Raw genomic sequence first — 20,379 nt, 5'->3', positions numbered from 1 at the left:
AAAGCAAACAAACCTCACACTGATGATAACGGCTTGCGTTTCTACAGCATTCAGGAAATAAGCAAAGTGTTACGAGTAGATGTCCTACCGCGTTAGCAAAGCAGGTTTGCAACCGAAAAGCAACCAGGGTGGCGACGTGCAGACTCCGGGCTGCGGGAGACGCGAGAGGCCTCCAGGGGGACGCGCGGAGAGAGCGCCGCAGCGCAGGCCTCCAGCCGCGGCCCGCCGGACCCTTCCGGGCCCAGCAGAGGAGGTGGGTGCGCGGGTCAGAAGGTCACGTGATGCCACTCGCTCCTACTTGCAGGAAAACCGTGAAAGCCTAACCCCGTTGCTAAGGAGACAAGATAACAGAGAGGGAGATTCCCGCGGGCGGTGACCCCAGCAAGGGTACCGGCGTCCGATGGGTGACCTTGGGCACCGGACTCAGCACTTACTTCTTGACGGCGCTCAGCCACCAACGCCGTACTAGTCTCCGTGAAATCTCTATCATAGCGATTCCGGGGACCCGAAAGCTGGGCCCGGCAGTCGGTCATGGGTATAACTCAGGGGGAGGGGCCGGCGCGCGGGGGCGGAGGGAAAGGCCCAAGGGCAGGGAGGGGCGGAGATGGGAGGAGGGACTGGGACGCGCCAAGTCTTGGCGAGGCTGGGGCGGGGCCGGTGGGCGGGAATGGGGACAGTAGGGGGGGGAATGCGGGGGGGGGGGAATGCGGGGGGGGAATGCGGGGGGGGGGAGAGCGGGGAGGGGGAGAGCGGGGAGGGGGGAGAGCGGGGAGGGGAGACCGGGGAGGGGGAGAGCGGGGAGGGGAGAGCGGGGAGGGGGAGAGCGGGGGTGGCCGACCCGAGGGCGAGGAGTACCCGAGGCAGGAAGAGGAACCCGGATGCAGTAGGTCAGGGCGAGTCCGGGGCTTGGCCTGCACGCGTGGGAGGCTGGACTCCGGGAAACGGTTAGGCTGGAATGCAACAGGTCGTTGCCCGTTTTGCTGATGTGGAAATTGAAGGGCAGAAATGTTTATTTGGTGGCTTTGCCAAAGACTCAAGACTTGGAAGTGATCAGAGTCCTGATTCAACTCAGTGCCCAGAGTCGAAGTCCCGAGAAATTTTATTATCCCTTGCTCCGTTATGATTTATGCTTCATCAGGCAGATCTGGGTAATGGTGTAGGTGTGGGCAAAGATGAAAACCAAGTAGAACAATTTGGACTTACTCTGAATATTTCTTCAGATGTTCCAGGGTGATGGTTGATAAGCTGAGCTGAGTCTCTCAAAGACCCTGACCCCCTCCCAGGCTGAGTTAGGTGACTCTCAGAGGTAATGGGACTATATAGTCAGAAATTGCTTGCAGCGCTATTTATAATAGCCAAGACTTGGAAACAACTGAAATGCCCATTGGTAGAGGACTGGATTAAGAAGCTGTGTGTGGTACGTTTATGCAATGGGGTATTACTCAGCTGTAAAGAAGAATGAAATCTTACCATTTGCAACGATATAGATGGACCTAGAGAACATTATGCTAAGTGAAATAAGTAAGATGGAGGAAGACAAATACCATATGAGCTCACTTATATGTGGAATGTAAAGAACTGAATAAATGTGCAAAGTAAAAAGAAATAGTCTCAGATATAGAGAAAAAACTGATGGTTGCTAGATGGGAGGGGGTGGGGATGAGGGAGAAGGGGAAGGGATTAGAAAGTATAAATTTGTAACTACAGTATTGCCACAGGGATGTGAAAAACAGTTTGGGGTATATAATCAATAATGTAAAGATTTTGTAGGGTGTCAGATGGGCACATGTCTTGTTAGGGAGACCACTTCATGGACGGTGTAGATGCCTGACCACTGCACCGTATACCTGAAGCTGAAGCTAAATAATATTGTATGTCAACTATAATTATGTATATATATAGTCATGGGATATGGAGTGCAGCATAGGGAATAGTTAATGGAATTGTAACAGCTATATACAATGCCAGAGGGGCAATAGATTGGGGGAGAGGGGTTATCACTTTCTGAGGGGTGAAATGTGTAACTATTACATTGTTTTGTACACCTGAAACTAATAATAATAATAATAATAATAATGATAATAAAGAAATTGCAGATACTGGAAGATCCACTGGGCTCCAGAAGATGAAACACCACTCATAGAAAAAGTATTAATCTTTTTTAAAAGTCTCTCACTGTTAAACAGATGTGGATTGTGTAACCTTTCATGATACAAGTGAACTCTTCTCAGGCTTATGCCCACTATGTTTCACACAGAAAAGTGGGATGTGGGAAATTAGCTATCTTTATCAAAAAATAATTTAAACAATAAAGAAGGAGCATGTGTCAAAGATTTACTTATTAACTAAGGAATCAGAAGGATTGTAAAAAGGAATTTGAAAGACTGGTTTATATAGTTAATGTAAAAAAGAATGCTGGAATAGATTGCAAGGTTAGATACAAAACCGTCTAATATCCTACAGAGTAATAAAACCATAAATTTGGGGGCAAATTTTTTTCTGTTGGACAAATCATTTGCATCTTTAACAGTTGTCATTTACTAAAGACCCATCCATTAGATGGCAGTTCCTACAGAACTCTGACCAATCAAGATGCCTAATTGACATCTCAAATTTTTTATGCTGTGTGATTTTATTTATTAAAAATTCTAAAAAATCCAAATGAATCTTATTTAAAATTTCTATTTTTATTATTTATAATTACAGTTGAAATTCAATATTATATTAATTTCAGATGTACAGCATAGTGGTTAGGCATTTATATAATTTACGAAGAGATCCCCTTGATAGGTCTAGTACCTACCTGGCACCATTTGTAGTTATTACAATATTACTGACTTATTCCCTGTGCTGTACTTTACATCCCCATGACTATTTGTAAATGCCAATTTGTAGTTCTTAATCCCTTCTCTTTTTTCACCAAGCCCTACAACCGCCTCTCATCCAGCAACCATCAGTTTCTTCTTTGTATCTGAGTCTGTTTCAGTTTTGTTTATTATTTTCTTCTTCAGATTCCATATATAAGTGAGATCATATGGTTTATGTCTTTCTCTATCTGACTTATTTCACTTAGCATAATACCCTCTAGGCCCATCCATGTTGAAATGGTAAGATTTCATTTTCTATGGTAGAGTAATGCATCATTGTATAAATGTACCACAATTTCTTTATCCAATAGTCTATTGATGGACATTTAGGGTGCTTCCATATTTTGGCTATTATAAATAACCCTGCAATGAACATAGGAATGCATATAACTTTTCGAATTAGTGTTTTGGATTTCTTTCAATAAATACCCAGAAGTGGAATTGCTGGGTCATAAGATAGTTCTATTTTTAATGTTTTGAGGAATGTCCATACTGTTTTTCACAGTGGCTGCACCAATTTGCAATCCCACTAACAGTGCACAAGTGTTCCCTTTTTTCCACATCCTCACCAACATGTGTTTGTTGATTTATTGATGATAGCCATTCTGACAGCTGTGCTGTGATATGTCATTGTGGTTTAATTTAATTCTCTGACGATTGGAGACGTTGAGCATCTTTTCATATGTCTCTTGGCCATCTGTATGTCCTCTGGAGAAATGTCTATTCAGGTTCTCTGCCCATTTTTTAATTGGATTGTTTGTTTTTTTGGTGTTAAGTTGTATGAGTTCTTTTACATTTTGAATATTAACCCCTTATCAGATGAATCATTGGCAGATGTCTTCTCCCCTTTATTATTTATTTATTTTAAAATTGTGGTTTTTATAGTTCAGTGGCATTAAGTACATTCACTTTTTTTTTTTAATTGGGGAATATTGGGGAACAGTGTGTTTCTCCGGGGCCCATCAGCTCCAAGTTGTTTTCCTTCAATCTGGTTGTGGAGGGCACAACTTAGCTCCAAGTACAGTGGCCGTTTTCAATCTTAATTACAGGGGGCTCAGCCCATGGTGAGAGGTCACGCTCTAACCAACTGAGCCATCCAGCTGCTCCTCTTCTCCCATTTAGTAGGTTGTTATTTTATTTGTTGATGGTTTCCTTTGCTGTGCAGAAACTTTTTAGTTTAATGTAGTCCCATTTGTTTGTTTGTTTGTTTGTTTGTTTGTTCATGTTTCCTTTGCTTAAAGAGATATATTCAGAAAAAATATAACTAGAGCAATATCAGAGAGTTTATTGCCTATGTTTTCTTCCAGGATTTTTATGGTTTCAAATCTTACATTTAAGTCTTTAATCCATTTTGAGTTTATTCTTGTATGTAGTGTAAGAAAGTGGTCTAGTTTCATTATTTGCCTGTATCTGTCCACTTTTCCCAACACCATTTATTGAAGTGACTGTCTCTACGCCATTGTATGTTCTTACTTCCTTTTTCATAGATTCATTGACCATATAGGCATGGGTTTATTTCTGAGCTTTCTATTCTGTCCTATTGATCTATGTGTCTGTGTTTATGCCAGTACCATGCTTTTTTTCCCTTCCTTCTTTCCTTCCTTCCTTCCTTCCTTCCTTCCTTCCTTCCTTCCTTCCTTCCTTCCTTCCTTCCTTCCTTTCTTTTTTATTATAACCTTGTAGTGTACTTTCATATCAGGTATCGTGATACCTCCAACTTTGTTGTTCTTTCTCGAGATCGCTGTGGCTATTCAGGGTCTTTTGTGGTTCTATATAAATTTTAGGATTATTTACTCTGATTCAGTGAAAAATATCATTGGTATTTTGATATAGGTTGCACTGACTCTATAGATTGCTTTGGGTTATGGACATTTTAATGATGTTAATTCTTCCTATCCATGAGCATGGTATATGCTTCCATTTGTTTGTGTCTTCTTCAATTTCTTTCTTCAATGTCTTATAATTTTCTGAGTGCAAGTCTTTTACCTTGATTAAATTTATTCGTAGGCTTTTTTTTATATAATTATAAATGTGATTGTTTTCTTAATTTCTCTTTCTGATAGTTCATTATTCATGTATAAAAATGCAACTCATTTCTGAATATTAATTTTGTATCCTGCTACTGTACTGAATTCATTTATCAGTTTGAATAGTTTTTTAGTGGACTCTAGGGTTCTCTCTACAGAGTATCATGTCATCTGCAAATAATCACAGTTTTACTTCTTCCTTTCCAATTTGGATACCTTTTATTTCTTTTTCTTGTCTCATTGTTGTAGCTAGGACTTCCAATACTATGTTGAATAGAAGTGGTGAAAATGGACATCCTTGTCTTGTTCCTGATCTTAAGGAAAATGCTTTTAGCTTTTCACTGTTGAGTATGATATTAGCTGTGGCTTTGCCATATATGGCCTTTATTATGTTGAGCTCTGTTCCCTCTATTCCCATTTTGCTGAGAATTTTTGTCATAAATGAAGGCTGGATTTTGTCAAATGCTTTTACTGCATCTATTGATATGACTATATGATTCTTATTCTTCATTTTGTTTATGTGGTGTATCACATTAATTGATTTGCAGATATTGAACCAACTTTGCCTCTATGGAATAAATCCCACTTGATCGTTGTGTACAATTGTTTTGATGTATTGCTGGATTTGGTTTGCTAATACTTTGTTGAGGATTTTTGCATCTGTGTTCATCATGGATATTAGTCTATAATTTTCTTCTTTTGTAATGTCTTTACTTGTTTGGAATCAGGGTAATGCTAGCCTCCTAACACTTCTCTAGGGTGTTAAAGCTTGGGAGCCTATCCTCCTCTTGAATTTTTTAGAATAGTTTGAGAAGGATAGGTGTTAGTTCTTATTTGAATATTTGGTAAAATTCACCTGTAGCCATTTGGTCCAGGACTTTTATTTCTTGGTAGTTTTTTTTTTTTTTTTATTACTGATTCAATTTCATTAGTAGTTCAGATTTTCTTTTTATTTTTGATTCAGTTATGGAAGACTGTATGTTTCTATGAATTTATCCATTTTTTTGAGGTTGTCCAATTTGTGCATATAATTTTTCATAATATTTTCTTATGATCATTTGTATTTCTGTGGTGTCAGTTGTAACTTCTCCTCTTTCAGTTTTGTCTTTATTTATTTGAGTCCTCTCTCTTTTTTTCTTAATGAATCTGGTTAAAGGTTTATCAATTTTGTTTATCTTTTCAAAGAACCAGCTCTTGGTTTCATTGACCTTTTGTATTGTTTTTCTAGACTCTATTTCATTTATTTTTGGTCTAATATTTATCATTTCCTTCCTTCTACTCACTTTAGGCTTTGTTTGTTTTTCTTTTTCTAGTTCCTTTAGGTGTAAGATTAAATTCTTTATTTGGGATTTTTCTTGTTTCTTGAGGTAGGCCTATATCGCTATGAATTTCTTTTTTAGAACTGCTTTGGCTGTGTCCCATAGATGTTTGGGTCGTTTTGTTTTCATTATAGTTTGTCTCAAGGTATCTTTTAATTTTTCCTTGATTTTGTTGTTAACCCATTCATTGTTTTGTAGCATGTTATTTAGCCTCCTTGTGTTTGTATGTTTTTCAGTTTCCTTCTTGTAATTGAATTCTAGTTTCATACTATTGTGATTGGAGAAGGTGTTTGGTATGATTTCAATCTTCTAAATTTATTGACACTTGTTTTGTGATCTAACGTGTAGTCTATCCTCGAAAATGTTTCATGTATGCTTGAAAAGAATGTATATTCCTCTGCTTTGGGGTGAAGTGTTCTGAAGCTATCCATTAAATGCATCTGATGTGTCATTTAAGATTGCTGTTTCCTTGTTGACTTTGCCTGGATAACCTATTTATTGATGTCAATGGGATGTTAAATGTCGTGTCCAGCATGACATGGGCAGTGAGAGAATGAGAAGGGGCGGCGAAAGGTTAAGAAAGAAACTGAAGTCAAGAGATTTATGCACTAGGGGCCAAGGGTCTCACAGCCTCAAAGGACTGAGAGCCCTGTATCGGGCCACATTGTGGCTTTTATTGATGTTCACACAAGGAAGTAACATTGTTTTCTCCACGGTCTGTGAATTTCATACATTATACTAGGAAATTGATTCAAACCAATCACCCTTGCCTGCAAGCAGCAAGAACCAAAAGTCACAGGATGTCTTAGTAATTGTTGTATGAACCGAAAGTCACAGGATGTCTTAGTAATTGTTGTATGTACCTCCCCAAGGGACAAAACCTTTATGCTGAAACTTACTGATATGAATAGATGGAGAACTGATGTTATCACATCATTGAATCTCTTCCCAAGCAGGTTGTGGGAAGGAATATAGCCACAGAGGCAGAAGCTCTCCTTAGCCAGGAGAAGGTGGGGGTCTATGCCCACCTCTATCAACCCCGTAAGTTCTCCTGACGGCCCCTATGCGACTGTGCCTGGCTTAGGTTGTTCCTTCCTTGAGGAATCTTATCTGTCATTGACTAACCAGCCATCCTTTGGGGCCAAACAGGGAGACATAAGGTGTAAGTACAAAGGGGAAGCCAAGTCCCTGAAAGGATCCATCTCACAGACTCTCCTTTCTTTAGGGGTAGGTACGAGGGGACAGACGGATAGGCTGCTGCGTGACAACAGTTATAGTCCCTTACTATGGTATGACTGTATTACTGTTGCTCTCTCCCTTTATTTCAGTCGATATTTGCTTTATATATTCAGGTGCTCCTACGTTGGGTGTGTAAATGTTTACAAAGGTTATATTCTCTTGTTGGATGGATTCCTGTATCATTATGTAGTGTCCTTCGTTGTCTCTTATTATACCCTTTGTTTTAAAGTCTACTTTGTCTTATATAAATATTGCTGTGCTAGTTTTTTGTGTTTCCATTTGCATGAAATATCTTTTTCCATCCCTTTATTTTCAGTTTGTGTGTGTCTCTCAATCTGAAGTAGGTCTCTTGTAGGCAGCATATGTATAGATCTTGTTTTCTTATCCATTCAGCCACCCTATGTCTTTGGATTGGAGCATTTAATGCATTTACATTTAAAGTAGTTATTGATAAGTATGTGTTGTTGACATTTTGTTATTCATATTTTTTATCTTTTCCTCCTCCTCCTCCTCCTTCTTTGTCCCTTTCTTGTAATACTGTTTTGATGGTGATGAACTCCTTTAGCTTTTTCTTGCCTGGGAAGCTCTTTATTTCTCCTCCAATTCTAAATGATAGTCTTGCTCAGTTGTAGGTCCTTGCTTTTCATCACTTTGAATATTTCCTGCCAATCCCTTCTGACCTGCAAAGTTTCTGTTGAGAAATCAGCTGACAGTCTTATGGAAGCTCTCTTGTAGGTAACTAATTGCTTTTAAGAGTCTCTGTTTGTCTTTAACCTTTGGCATTTTAATTATGATGTGTCTTGGTGTCAGTCTCTGTTCAGGTGCATCTTGTTCAGGTCTCTCTGTACTTCCTAGACTTGTTTGTCTATTTCCTTCACCAGGTTAGGGAAGTTTTCTGTCATTATTTCTTCAAATAGGTTTTCAATCCCTTGTTCACTGTCTTCTCCTTCAGGTACCCATATCATGGAAATGTTGTTATGCTTGATGTTGTCCCTGAGGTCCCTTAAACTATCCTCATTAAAAAAAGCTTCTTTTTTCTTTTTGCAGTTCCAATTGGGTATTTTCTGTTACCTTGTCTTCCAAATCTAGTTCATTCCTATTCTTCATCTAACCTGCTGGTTTTTTAATCTAATGTATTTTTTATTTCAGTTATTGTATTCTTTATTTCTAACTGCTTCTTTTTTTGTGGTTTCTATCTTTCTGTGTAAGTTCTCACTGAATTCATCTCTTCTTTTCCTAAGTTCATTAACCATCCTTATAACTAGTGTTTTGAACTCTGTGTCTGGTAGATTGCTTGCCTTCCTTCTTACTTAGTTATTTTTCTGGAGTTTTGTTTTTTTTGTTCATTTGGGACATGTCCTTTAGTCTCTTTCTTTTGGCCGCCTTCCTCTGTTTATTTCTATGTATTAGGTAGATCTGCTATGTCTGCTAGTCTTGGCCTTATACGGGTGGCCTATGTAGGAGGTATTCTGTGGGACCCTGTGGTGCAGTCTCCCTGGTCACTTGAGCCGGGTACTCCAGGGGTGTTCCTTGTATGGATTGTGTGTGCCCCTCTGTTGTAGTTGAGCCTTGATTGCTGTTGGCACCTCAGTGCATGGGACTGACCCTCAGACTGACTTGCTGTGAGGCCTGGCCATAACTACAGCGACAACCTATTGTGAGGGGGCTGACGCCATGGAGCAAGAGTTGCTTTAGGAGGGCTCTGTTGCTGGGTTTGGGTTTGTCATTTGTGGAGCTGGTTAGATGATGCTATGGTACAGTCTGAAAATGGCTACTGCGTGTTTTGGTTCTGTAGCCTCTTGGGAAGAGCTCTGGTGTAGGTCAAGTTCAACTGCTGTTTGTGCCCATCATGAGGCTGCCTGATGGGAGCTACAAAATTATCTGTAGTGGGTTTCCACTGTGGCTTGGAGGTGCTTGGGAGAGGCTGTGCTGTGAACCAGGGCCAGCTGCCACTAATTTTGCGCTTGGGATTTTTTGGTGGGAACCACAATGTGTGTTAAGGCCAGGTGCTCCTTTTGCTCGGCTTGTGGCCACTTAGTTGCAGATACATTCCAAGCCAACACTGGCCACAGCTTATGCTAGGCTTGTGGCCACCTGATGGATATCACAATGCGAGTTCAGACTGGTTGCTGCTTGTGCCAGGCTTGGGTCTACTTAGCAATAAGACACACCAAGGGCAACTGCTGCTTGTTTGGGGTTTGTGGACCTTTAAGAGATTGTAACAAAATCTGCAGTGCAAACCAAGGCAGGCCACTCCTGTGCAAAAGTGGCTTGGACCAGGTTTTGAGTTGGATGGGACAGGATCTCAGGGAATCACCATGGTGGGGTGAATGATATTATCCAGTTTAATGGAGAGCTCAGATTTGGCACCTACCTGCACTGGGCTGGCTGGGTGTCAGGAGAGTTCAACAAGGGAGCAATGGTGCATGCCAAAGCTTCTGCCCTGGAGAAGGCTACCCTGAACCTTGCCCCTCTAGCTTTTGCCCTGAAGCTAGTCAATTCAGTTCCTCCCTATATGTCCCTGGAATTTTTCTGAGCTGCTGTGCTGCATTTGAGTTCAGAGTGAGTGAGTCTGTGAGTGAGCAAGTCCATACACAGGCCCCTTAAGGGGAATACCTGGTACTCTAGCAGCCCTCCATTTCACTTGGATGTAATCTCTGCTGGTTTTCACAGCCAGATATTATGGGGACTCCTCTTTCCAGTAATGGTGCCTTCAGCTGGAGAGCCTGGTGTGGGACTGGGACCCCTCACTCCTCACAGGGGATTTTTGCATCTGAGACATCCCTCCTGATTCTTAATTGCCACACCATGTGTGTAGGACCTGTCCGTTCTGTGTCTCCGCCCCTCCTACCAGTCTAAATGGCTTCTTCTTTATTTCCTTAGTTATTGGACTTCTGTTCAGCTGGTCTTCAGGTGGTTCTCAATGATGGTTGTTGTATAATTTAGTTGTAATTTTGATGTGGTCATGGGAGGAGGTCACCATCTTGACTGGAAGTCCATATTATTTCTTAGACTTTAACCTGAAAGAGACAAAGCCAGGCTTACTGCTTGATGTGGAGAGAGTGGTGACAGGAGTATATGGGGAAAATCAACAGCCCAGATCCACACTGCAGTGTTGGCAGCGAAACCATACATCCAAGAGCCTTTTCACTGTGTTCTGTTATTAAGAAGGGTTTATATATTTTTTAATCCATATATTTTTTTTTATTGAAGTGAAATTTATAAAACATAAAATTAACCACTTTAAAGTGTATGGTTTAGTGGCATTTAGTACATTCACAGTGTTGTAAACCATCACCACTGTCTAGCTTCAAAACATTTTCATCACCCTGAAAGAAAAACCCATTAAGCAACCACCAATCTGTTTTTGGTCTCTGTGGCTTTATCTATCCTGGATATTTCATATAAATGGAAACATACAATATGTGGCCTTTTGTGAGTGGCTTCTTTCACTTAGTATAATGTTGTCAAGGTTCATCCACATTGTAGCATGTATCAATATTCCATTCATTTTTATGGCTGACTAATATTCCACTATCTGTATATACCACAATTTATTTATTTATCTGTTAATGAACATTTGTGTTGTTTCGAGCATTTGTGTTGTTTCCACCATTTGGCTATGATGAACAGTGCTGCTATATACATCCATGTATAAGTATTTGAGTACTGGCATACCTTGGCGATATTGTGGCTCAGTTCCAGACCACTGCAATAAAATGAGTCGTAATCTTTTTGCCTATGGAGGATCTTGCTTTCAATTTGAAAAACACAACATCTGTGATGTTCAATAAAGCGAAGAGCAATAAAACAAGGTATGTCTATTCTTACCTACAGTGGGGACATTATGTTTGCCTTGATTATTTTCCACATTGTAGATTTGGCTCAACTATCTTGCTCAGGGGTTCTCAACCCTGTATGCATATCATCTGGGGAAATTTTTAAAAATACATGCTGGGACCCCACCCCAGAACAATTAAATCTATAAAAGCTCCCCAAGTGACCTTACTGTACAGCCAAAGTAGAAAAGAACTGGCCTCCTGCCCAGGGTTCTCAGATTTTACCATGTATCAGATTCACTTGGGGGCTTCTTAAAACACAGATTGCCTAATTTCTATCCCAGTAAGTCAGAATTGGGGTGTGCACATTTGTATTTCCAATAAGTTACTAGGTAATGCTAATGCATGGGGGCTACTCTTTGAAAATCACTGGCCTTTCACCCGTCAATGTTGGGGTGGGGGCATCAGAATCACCTGGGAAGGTCTATCAAATCATTCCTTCTTTTGTTATGTTCTGGTTGGAGGAGTTGAGGTGGCATGTGTATTTTAGAAAACTTCCTAGCTTATTTTGCTCACCTGCCTCTTCTCCCACTAGTAGCAATTAAGAACCATTGTTTTAGCTTCCATGTCTTTCTGAATATAGGTAGTACCAGCCAACCTGTTACCTATTTCTACAAGCCTTGTAAGCCCTCATCCATGTATCCTCACATCTAAAATGCTTTCCTCCTTCCACTGTTGAAGTCCCACCCGTCTTTCACTGACTAAAGTATCACCCTGGTATTTTCTCCAATGTGATCTTCAGTCCTCTTTCATCTATCCTGTCTCTGGATTCTCATTGTGTCTACAAGGCCATGAGAACTACAATGTAGAGCACAGTGCTTAAACATGTACTGTTTTCAATTATTCATGGATTGTTTCATCTGTGTTACGAGAGAAACATTTTTCATATATTCCTTGGTTCCTTTTGTTGTTCTGTGTGTTGATTCAATAAGAAGAATCATAAATGTTAGAGTATTTATGTAGGAGAGCATTTGCCCAGTCATCTTATTGTACAGACAAAAGTCGGTGAGTCAATGATCTTGAACTCTACCCAAAGGACACTATTTACTGAAATACCTTGTTGAGAGCCTAGCTCTACTATAAAGAGGCTCCACAGCAGAGAGGCTAACAGGCAGTGTTTTTGCTGCAGTATGCTATGGTACTAGGTCTGCTTTTCCTATTTACAAACAGCACTCATTACTAATTAAAAAGAAAACAATTTAGAATTATTATTTTTGCTGAAAACCATATGATACCTTCTCAAGTGCAATTAGGAGAAAAATCACTATATTTTTCCCAGAAGCAAACCGGATATAAATAAAATATGGGTGTTAGGTGTAGTGATATCTAAGGCCTTGAAGTTGTTCTTTTATTTTACTTTACTCACTGAGCCTATAATTTTACATATTGCATAACTAACTAATGACATTCCCAGGGATCACTGTGGCTCAGACTAGATCAGGGATTGGCAAAGTATGGCTCCCACTCATTTCTGTAAATAAAGTTTCATTGGAACCCAGTCACAACATTTGTTTATTTATTGTCTGTGGTGACTTTTGCTCTGTAAAGGCAGAGTTGAATACGTAGTTGCAACAGAGATTGTGCATTAGGTTGTTAGGGCTGCCATGACAAACTACTACACGGGGTGGTTTAAACAACAAAAAATTATTTTCTCACTGTTCTGGAGGCTGGAAGTTGAGATCAAGATGTCAGCAGGATTGGTTTCCTCCTTGGCTTGTCGATAGCCATCTTCTTCTTGTGTCTTCACATGGTTGCCCCTTGGGGCGTGTGTGCGCGTGCGCAAATCTCTGCTTATAGGGACACCAGTCCTATTGGATTATGGTCCACCCTCATGACCTCATTTTAACTTAATCACCTCTTCAAAGACCCTATCTCTAAATACAGTCACATTCTTAGGTACAGGTAGTTAGGACTTCAACATATGCATTTAGTGGGGGCGCAATTGAGCTTATAACAGAGTACATAGCCACAAAGCCTTAAATAGCTGCTATCTGGTCCTTTATAGTAAAAGCTTGTTGACTTCTGCTATACACTATAATTTCTCCTCTACAATATAGTAAAACAACTCCAAAATGTAACCACCAAAGTTTTTCTGCGCCCTCCACAAGCAGCTTTGGCCCTGGCTGGTGCCTTCACTGGAAGAGTGCCCTGAGTCATACTGTCATGTTTCACAGCAGGACTTGCAATGGGTCCATTCCTCTCTGAGACCAGAGAGCTGTGACCATGCTGTAATTGGCTATAACTTGCACTTTCTGGAAGTATCATTATTTTTTCACACTTATACTTCCTTTTTTTCAACTTCCGTCACCAACATAAGCACTTGGCCCTTTTGAGGGGCTGTTTTTGTCAAAGAAGTGAATTTTTTTTATCACTTAGTGGTGGTTGCTGAATATTCTAGGGGGAACTAGAAAAAACAAGCCACCTCTGCCTGTGGGGGCTGGAGGTTGGCTGACCCATATATTGGCAAGTGGCTCACTCTGTAGCAGCTACTAAAATAGGGCACCAGAAAAATGACCCATGGTTCCATGTCACATAGACCTTTAGAAGTTCTTGACGAAACTCAAAACTACAAATGTTAAATTAAAAATAGACAAGGCTCCACTTGATTGATATCATTTGGAGAAGTAATTCCAGTAGGCCCTGGTCGACATATGTCCATGAGAGACTCGCTATTGCATTTTTTAAAAATTTATTTTATTGGGGAAGGGGAACAGGACTTTATTGGGGAACAGTGTATACTTCCAGGACTTTTTTCCAAGTCAAGTTGTCCTTTCAATCTTAGTTGTGGAGGGTGCCGTTCAGCTTCAAGTTGTTGTCCTTTCAGTCTTAGTTGTGGAGGGCGCAGCTCAGCTCCAGGTCCAGTTGCCATTGTTAGTTACAGGGGGCGCAGCCCACCATCCCTTGGGGGAGTCGAACTGGCAACCTTGTGGTTGAGAGGACGCACTCCAACCAACTGAGCCATCTGGGAGCTCAGCAGCATCTCAGTTCAAGGTACCGTGTTCAATTTTAGTTGCAGGGGGCGCTGCCCACCATCCCTTGTGGGACTCAAGGAGTCGAACCGGCAACCTTGTGGTTGAGAGCCCACTGGCCCATGTGGGAATCGAACCGACAGCCTTCGGAGTTAGGAGCATGGAGCTCCAACTGCCTGAGCCACCGGGCCAGCCCAGCTATTTCATTTTAAGGAGAATTTTAGGAAACTAGGTGAAAGCTCCTATCATATTTTGGTTTCTTTGGATCTCAAGATATAGCTACTAAAGTAGGTGTCCAACAGAGTTTCTAAAACTGGGCTTAGCTAGTAACTTTATCTTGGATGGGGTTGCTTTCAGGGCACATGTCTCTGGCATAATTACATATTTTCAGGAGTGGAAGAGACCTGAGACACCTCTCTGACCAAACCTCTCTTTCCTGAAGAGGAAACTAAAGCCAACTAGTGAAGAAAGAACCTATCAAAGGTCACAGTAGGTCATGTCATAACTAACATTGGGTAATTCTGGGTGTACACCTGACCCTCCACATTGTCCAGTGTCCCTGGTAAATGGCTTCCATTCTTCTGCCCCCGGGGCTACAAAGGTTTATGCAGTCCCTTAGGACAGAGTCACCATTTCAGGAATTTTGGAAGTGTTACAAAAGTGGCAGTGTTGTGATGGATTTTAATAAAAAATGGAGAGGATTGTGTGTCTACTGCAGACATAAGAATTCTCTCTTGAATGCAAGTGGCAGCCCGAGGCACGGCAGTCACAGTGTGATGGAACTGGCCCAAGACTAGTCTTCTGTTTTGACAGGTCATAAAGTATAGTTTGCTGGAATGAAGCTTGCTCAAAGAATGGAACACTGCTGCTCTAGAACCCCGGAGCTCTCCTGTAAGTGCGAAGTTGAGATGCATAAAGCTGGGGGTGCTCACTAAATGTAAAATGGGCACAAAGACACATAGGCCTGCAGATGGCTTTCACCTGTGAGAAGTGATGGCGCCAAGGCAGACATTCATGTGGCTCTTCATTCAACCATTGAGCTCCCAGTCTGTGCAAAGTCCTGGAGACACAACCAATCCTGCTCTCAGCCCTTTATAGCTTCCAGGAAAGAAAAGGAGGCAGACATTGATGAAGTAAACATACTAATAAGTATGAAATTACAGTGCTGACAAAGGCCTTGGAGGAAGAATGGATGCAGGTGTGGAGGTTAGAGGAAGGGGCCGGCTAAAGCAGCAACGCTTGCCCCAGGCTGGTGGTGAAAACTAACTGCTGCTTGGATTGAGCCTTCTCTCAGGGGCATATCCCCAAGAAATGCTTCTTATGCGGCATTATGGAGTTCTGATTTGCTGGCATTGCCAAGTGATTGTATGAGTGATGGAATCCTAGACCTAAGAGGGACTTTGGTCTTCTAACCAAAGACCCAATCTTCTCCATCTCTATAGCATCCCTAACAGAGGGTTAGTCAATCACCTCCAGACACAGGGAACAGAATTGGTGCTGTTCTTTTAGAAAGACTCCTTGGGACACAGGTCAGGAAGTTGGGGACAACGAGCATCTCTGTACAAAGGCAGTGTGGGAAGAGAGAAGTGAATACTCTTGAGCCCTAATCCAGGCCTAAAAGTTCCTGGGACAATGGGGCTATGAAAATACGCGTTCAGCAAACAGCTCTAAAGCTAGGATATCACTACCATTCAGAAATGCTAAGGAAATACACATAAGTAACACAAAGTGCTTTTGGAATCTGTCAAATTCCCATTTCTTGCCCCCGCAACTCCTGCCCTCATTGATAATGATGCATTCAAATCAATTACACACTTGGGGGTACTTGTTTTTGATATCAATAGATTCTATGGTGGTTTGACCTATTTAATGCCAAGAGGAAAAGCACCACAACCACCTACATCAAAACAAAAGGCCAGTTATTCCGTGCCCTCCCTTTCCCCACCCCTCCCAAATCAGTGGACAGAAGTCACAGAAGTCCCTGGTGACAACAGTGTGAACAGTTACACACTTCTACAGTGTCTTCCACTGGGAACAAAAGTGTTGAACCACATTTACCGCTGCAAAAGGAAGCCTGCAATTCCCTCCTAATGCTCTATTTTGACTACACTTAAAAAAACCCACAAAGAAACAAACTCCAAAATGTCTTACATGTTTTAAAAACCTTTGCACTGTAAGAGATTAACCTGCACCTTCAAGAACCTAAAATTTTTGTCAGCAGTTCAGGGAGTAGACAGAGGTGCATTTAACTACCATCTCTAAAAATGCTGCCCCATTTATCTTTTAAAATGCCCCTGGTTCTTCAGCACTTAAATTGCATTATGTACCTGAGTATAGCTACTTGAAGGCAAGGGGATGTCAAAATTCAGTCCCCAATTGATGATTTATAGCTTTTCCTTCTATAGCTTTCCCTGTAAATGGCTCCTAAAAGGATTAAAAATGGTTGAAATTCTCATGTCTGGATGATGTTTCCTGTTGTGAGGAAGAATAAGAAAAGCAACACAAAATTCTGTCTCCCTGGGGGAAGCAGCTGTTTTATTAATGGCTGTATTAATTGTTCCAACATCAGCAGGGTCACAGTAGGTGCTCAATAAATGCTGAAAAATGTGGAAGGGGCAAGGGGCCGACACACTCATTGATCCGTTATAGATGCTCTGGGTTGGACTGGAACTTTTTGGCATGGTCTCCCCTTGCCACTTTCTCAAATGAAATGCAGCATGGTTAGAAAGCCCCGATTCTCAGAGGTGGATTGAGGTGGGTACGGGATGGGAGGGTAGAGAAGGGTCACAGAAAGCCTGAGGGAGGGGCTTACTGTTGCCGCTCAACTTATTTGAACATTTCTTTCTGATCCATAAAGTGGCAGGTTCCAGGAATCATGCAGAAATAAGAGCAGTCAGTACTGACTGTAGGTCCTGGGAGCAAAATATCTGGACAACGCTGCTAAAGAGAATCCAAGTATATTACCAATAGGAGGTTATATCTATATCTATATCTATATCTATATCTATATCTATATCTATATCTATATCTATATCTATATCTATATATTATATATCTATATCTATATCTTTATCTATATCTCTCCTGGAGAGAGACAGAGAGAAATTTAAGGAATTGGCTCATACTCATGTGATTATAGAAGCTTAGTAAATCCAAGATCTGCAGGGTGGCCCAGAAGCTGGAGGCCCAAGAAAGAGTTGCAGTCTGAGTCCGAAGGTGGTTTGTTGGCAGAATTCCTTCTTGCTCGGAGGTCAGTCTCTCTTCTATTCAGGTCTTCAACTGATTGGATGAGGCCCACCCACATTATGAAGGGCAATCTGCTTTACTCAAAATCTATTGATTTACCCGTTAAATTCATCCAAAAACTTCTTCACAGAAACATTGAGAATAATGTTTGACAAAATATCTAGGTACCATCCAGTCAAGTTGACATAAAATTAAGCATCACAGCAAGGTACCAGGGAAATGTTTAGAAGATGTGTTTAGGGGGTGACCAGTTTGTCCAGTGGTTAGAGCGCAGTGCTCATAACACCAAGGTCGCTGGTTTGATCCCCACATAGGCCAGTGAGCTGCGCCCTCCCCACTAGATTGAAAACAACAACTTGACCTGGAGATGAGATGTGCCCTCCACAATTAGATTGAAAACAATGACTTGACATGGAACTGATGGGTCCTGGAAAAACACACTGTACCCCAATATTCCTCAATTAAAAAAAAAAAAAAAAGATGTGTTTAGTGGTTACCAGTTGGACACCACTTAGACAGTTGTGTGCCTCCTGGAAGAGAACAGCAAGCCTCCGACCAAGAGCATGTACCACTCCCGAATCTGGGGAAGCTAGAAAGGCTCTCCTTTCACCTTTGCCTTCTGCTCTTCACAACATGCTTCATGGTTGAAGAGATATTTTCATAGTACATTTCCCAGGATGAGTTTGGCACCATCATTTCTCAAAAACAGGTGACAGCAGGGATGTGTGAGTCTGTAAAGACCCCAGAAATTATCCTCTGGGTCAGGACTGGAGAACAGCAAGAGGAAGGAGGTGGGGGGACCAAACAGGAGTTCCCAGATTTCCTGCCTAGGATACACTCCCACAGCTGCTCTGGTGGCAGGGCATATGGCAGTCATGACAGTGACTGGGGTTCATTTCACAGCTTGGCTTCCTATCAAGTTATCTTTTCATCAATTTGTTGTTTAGTGCAGCTATTTGCAAACTCTCTTCTGTTACTGGGTGTTCATCAATGTGATATATATATATATATATATATATATATATATATATATATATATATATATATCACATCATATATATATATACACACACATATATATATATGAATGTAAATATACTTATTCAATTGAAACAAACTAAAATGAATTATGGAGGAATAATTCTTTCTTTTAAAATAATTTTATGTCTTCACAGTGTGAAAATAGAAGAGCTCTGGAGAGTTGAAAATACACAGTTTGGGGATCGTAAGAAAAATGACTTCAGAAGTACCATAATATTTAAAGTCATCATTAAAAAAAGATTTAAAATCAATCGTTCTTCCACCTAGGTCTGACTTTAGGTCAAAGAGTAAAAGAGGAAATTTACTTTAGCTCTCTACTGTACTTAATTGTAGCACATTATCTCACTGTGCTGTATTCCTTTGTTAGCTTATCTCTGCTGTTCTTAAACGTAGGGATTGTGCTAAGTGTTATATTCCCAATCCCTGCACATTATAGGTGGTTAATAAATGTTTGATGAATAAGTGAACAAAGGAATAGTGTCATTTTTGTTATTGTTCATTTATATTTGGGGGGAGCATACATTTGGGGTTTTAAGACCCTGGGAAGTCTCATAACACCCTCAGACTGAACATGTCCAAAACTGAACTCACTTTTTTTTTTTAATGCTCCTGGGACTCCTGCTACTTCTTTACCTTTGTCCCCTGTCACCACACATTTAGTCAGAAAGCCAGAATTCCTGTTATTATCCTTGACTCCCCACCTCTGGTTCCCAAGTTCAACCATCAAGTCCTGGGATTCTGTCTCTTCAGTTGTTCTTGGTCCCCCACCCCTAACTCACACTGTGCTCCTCATCACTTTTCACCCATCTCGCTTCAGGTGGTCCCTTCCCAGCCAGTTCCATCTCTGCCAGGGATTTTTAAAAAAACTACAAACCCCATGAAGTCACGTCCTGCCTCAAACCTACCAGTAGTTTCTGGAACCTCTCCAGTCTGTTGGGATAAAGCAGATTGTGATTTGGCCCTGAAAGTTCTTGAGAATCAGCCTTTGCCCACTCCTCTTGCTCAATCTTGTTACTTCCAATATTGACCTTTTGTTCCAATAACACAAGCAACTGTATCTCCATAAAATTGCCAAACTCTCCCCTTCCTCCTCACTTAGCTAATTTCAGCTGTACGAGGTATGACAATTAAGTTTGCGAACTTGCCACCGTATACTTCCATTGGCAGGACTGTACAACAGCTCGGTAAGATATGATAACTGTGGTATATCAATGTCTCACAGCTGTGTCCCTGTCGATGTGTGGTGGTGTCTTGCTGAGTGGTGTTCATTATTGTTGTTGCATGGTTTTGTGTGCTGTTGCAAGATGTCTGAGCTTGACTTAGAGCAACGAACAAACATTAACTTTCTTGTTAAACTTGGCAAGAGTGGAAGTGAAATCAGGGACATGTTAGTCCAAGTTTATGGGGATAATGCCATGAAGAAAATGGCAGTGTACAAATGGATTAAACATTTTCCTGAGGGGAGAGAATGCGTCACTGATGAAGAGAGGCAAGGGTGGCTAGTAACCAATAGAACTGACAAAAACATTGCAAAAATTCATTGAATTGTGCATCAAAATCAGCTGACTGTGAGAAGCATAGCAGACCAAGTAAATATCAATAGAGAAACAGTTAAGAAAATCTTAACTGAAAATCTTGGCATGAGAGAGGTGTGTGCAAAAATGGTCCCGAAGGAGCTCACCGATGAACAAAAGCAAAGGAGAATCAAAGTTTGCCAAGACCTTTTGGAGAGGCAAGATGATGTTTTGGGCCATGTTATCCCTGGTGATGAAACATGGGTGTACCAATACGACCCTGAAACAAAGTGTCAAAGTGCACAAGGGAAGTCAGCC

The 20,379-nt window shown here is 41.1% G+C and overlaps 1 protein-coding gene and 1 long non-coding RNA gene across 5 annotated transcripts in view; one reads left to right on the top strand and one right to left on the bottom strand.

Annotated features, from left to right (window-relative positions):
- ECI2 (enoyl-CoA delta isomerase 2) overlaps positions 1–593 on the bottom strand; it is a 37,627-nt gene extending 37,034 nt beyond the window's left edge. Inside the window, exon 1 of one of the 4 annotated variants that reach the window (XM_019752360.3) lies at positions 435–593. In XM_019752360.3, the coding sequence (XP_019607919.3) occupies positions 435–490 (56 nt within the window). In that variant the 5' untranslated portion in view covers positions 491–593. Of the gene's footprint in view, positions 1–88; positions 228–434 lie in introns of those variants that run through there. The other 3 variants (XM_019752362.3, XM_019752363.3, XM_019752366.3) reach the window with 3 other exon arrangements.
- LOC141572159 (uncharacterized) lies at positions 132–19,300 on the top strand. Its single transcript, XR_012497340.2, has 3 exons — positions 132–253; positions 15,074–15,151; positions 18,682–19,300. It is a non-coding gene; the product is annotated as an uncharacterized LOC141572159 (long non-coding RNA).
- Positions 19,301–20,379: the final 1,079 nt, after the last annotated feature.

Source organism: Rhinolophus sinicus, chromosome 14 (genome assembly GCF_057876585.1).
Source record: "Rhinolophus sinicus isolate RSI-liver-muscle chromosome 14, RSI-T2T, whole genome shotgun sequence".
NCBI classification, from domain to species: Eukaryota; Metazoa; Chordata; class Mammalia; order Chiroptera; family Rhinolophidae; genus Rhinolophus; species Rhinolophus sinicus.
Note: the sequence above shows the minus strand (reverse complement) of the source record. Positions and strands in the feature narration are given on the sequence as shown.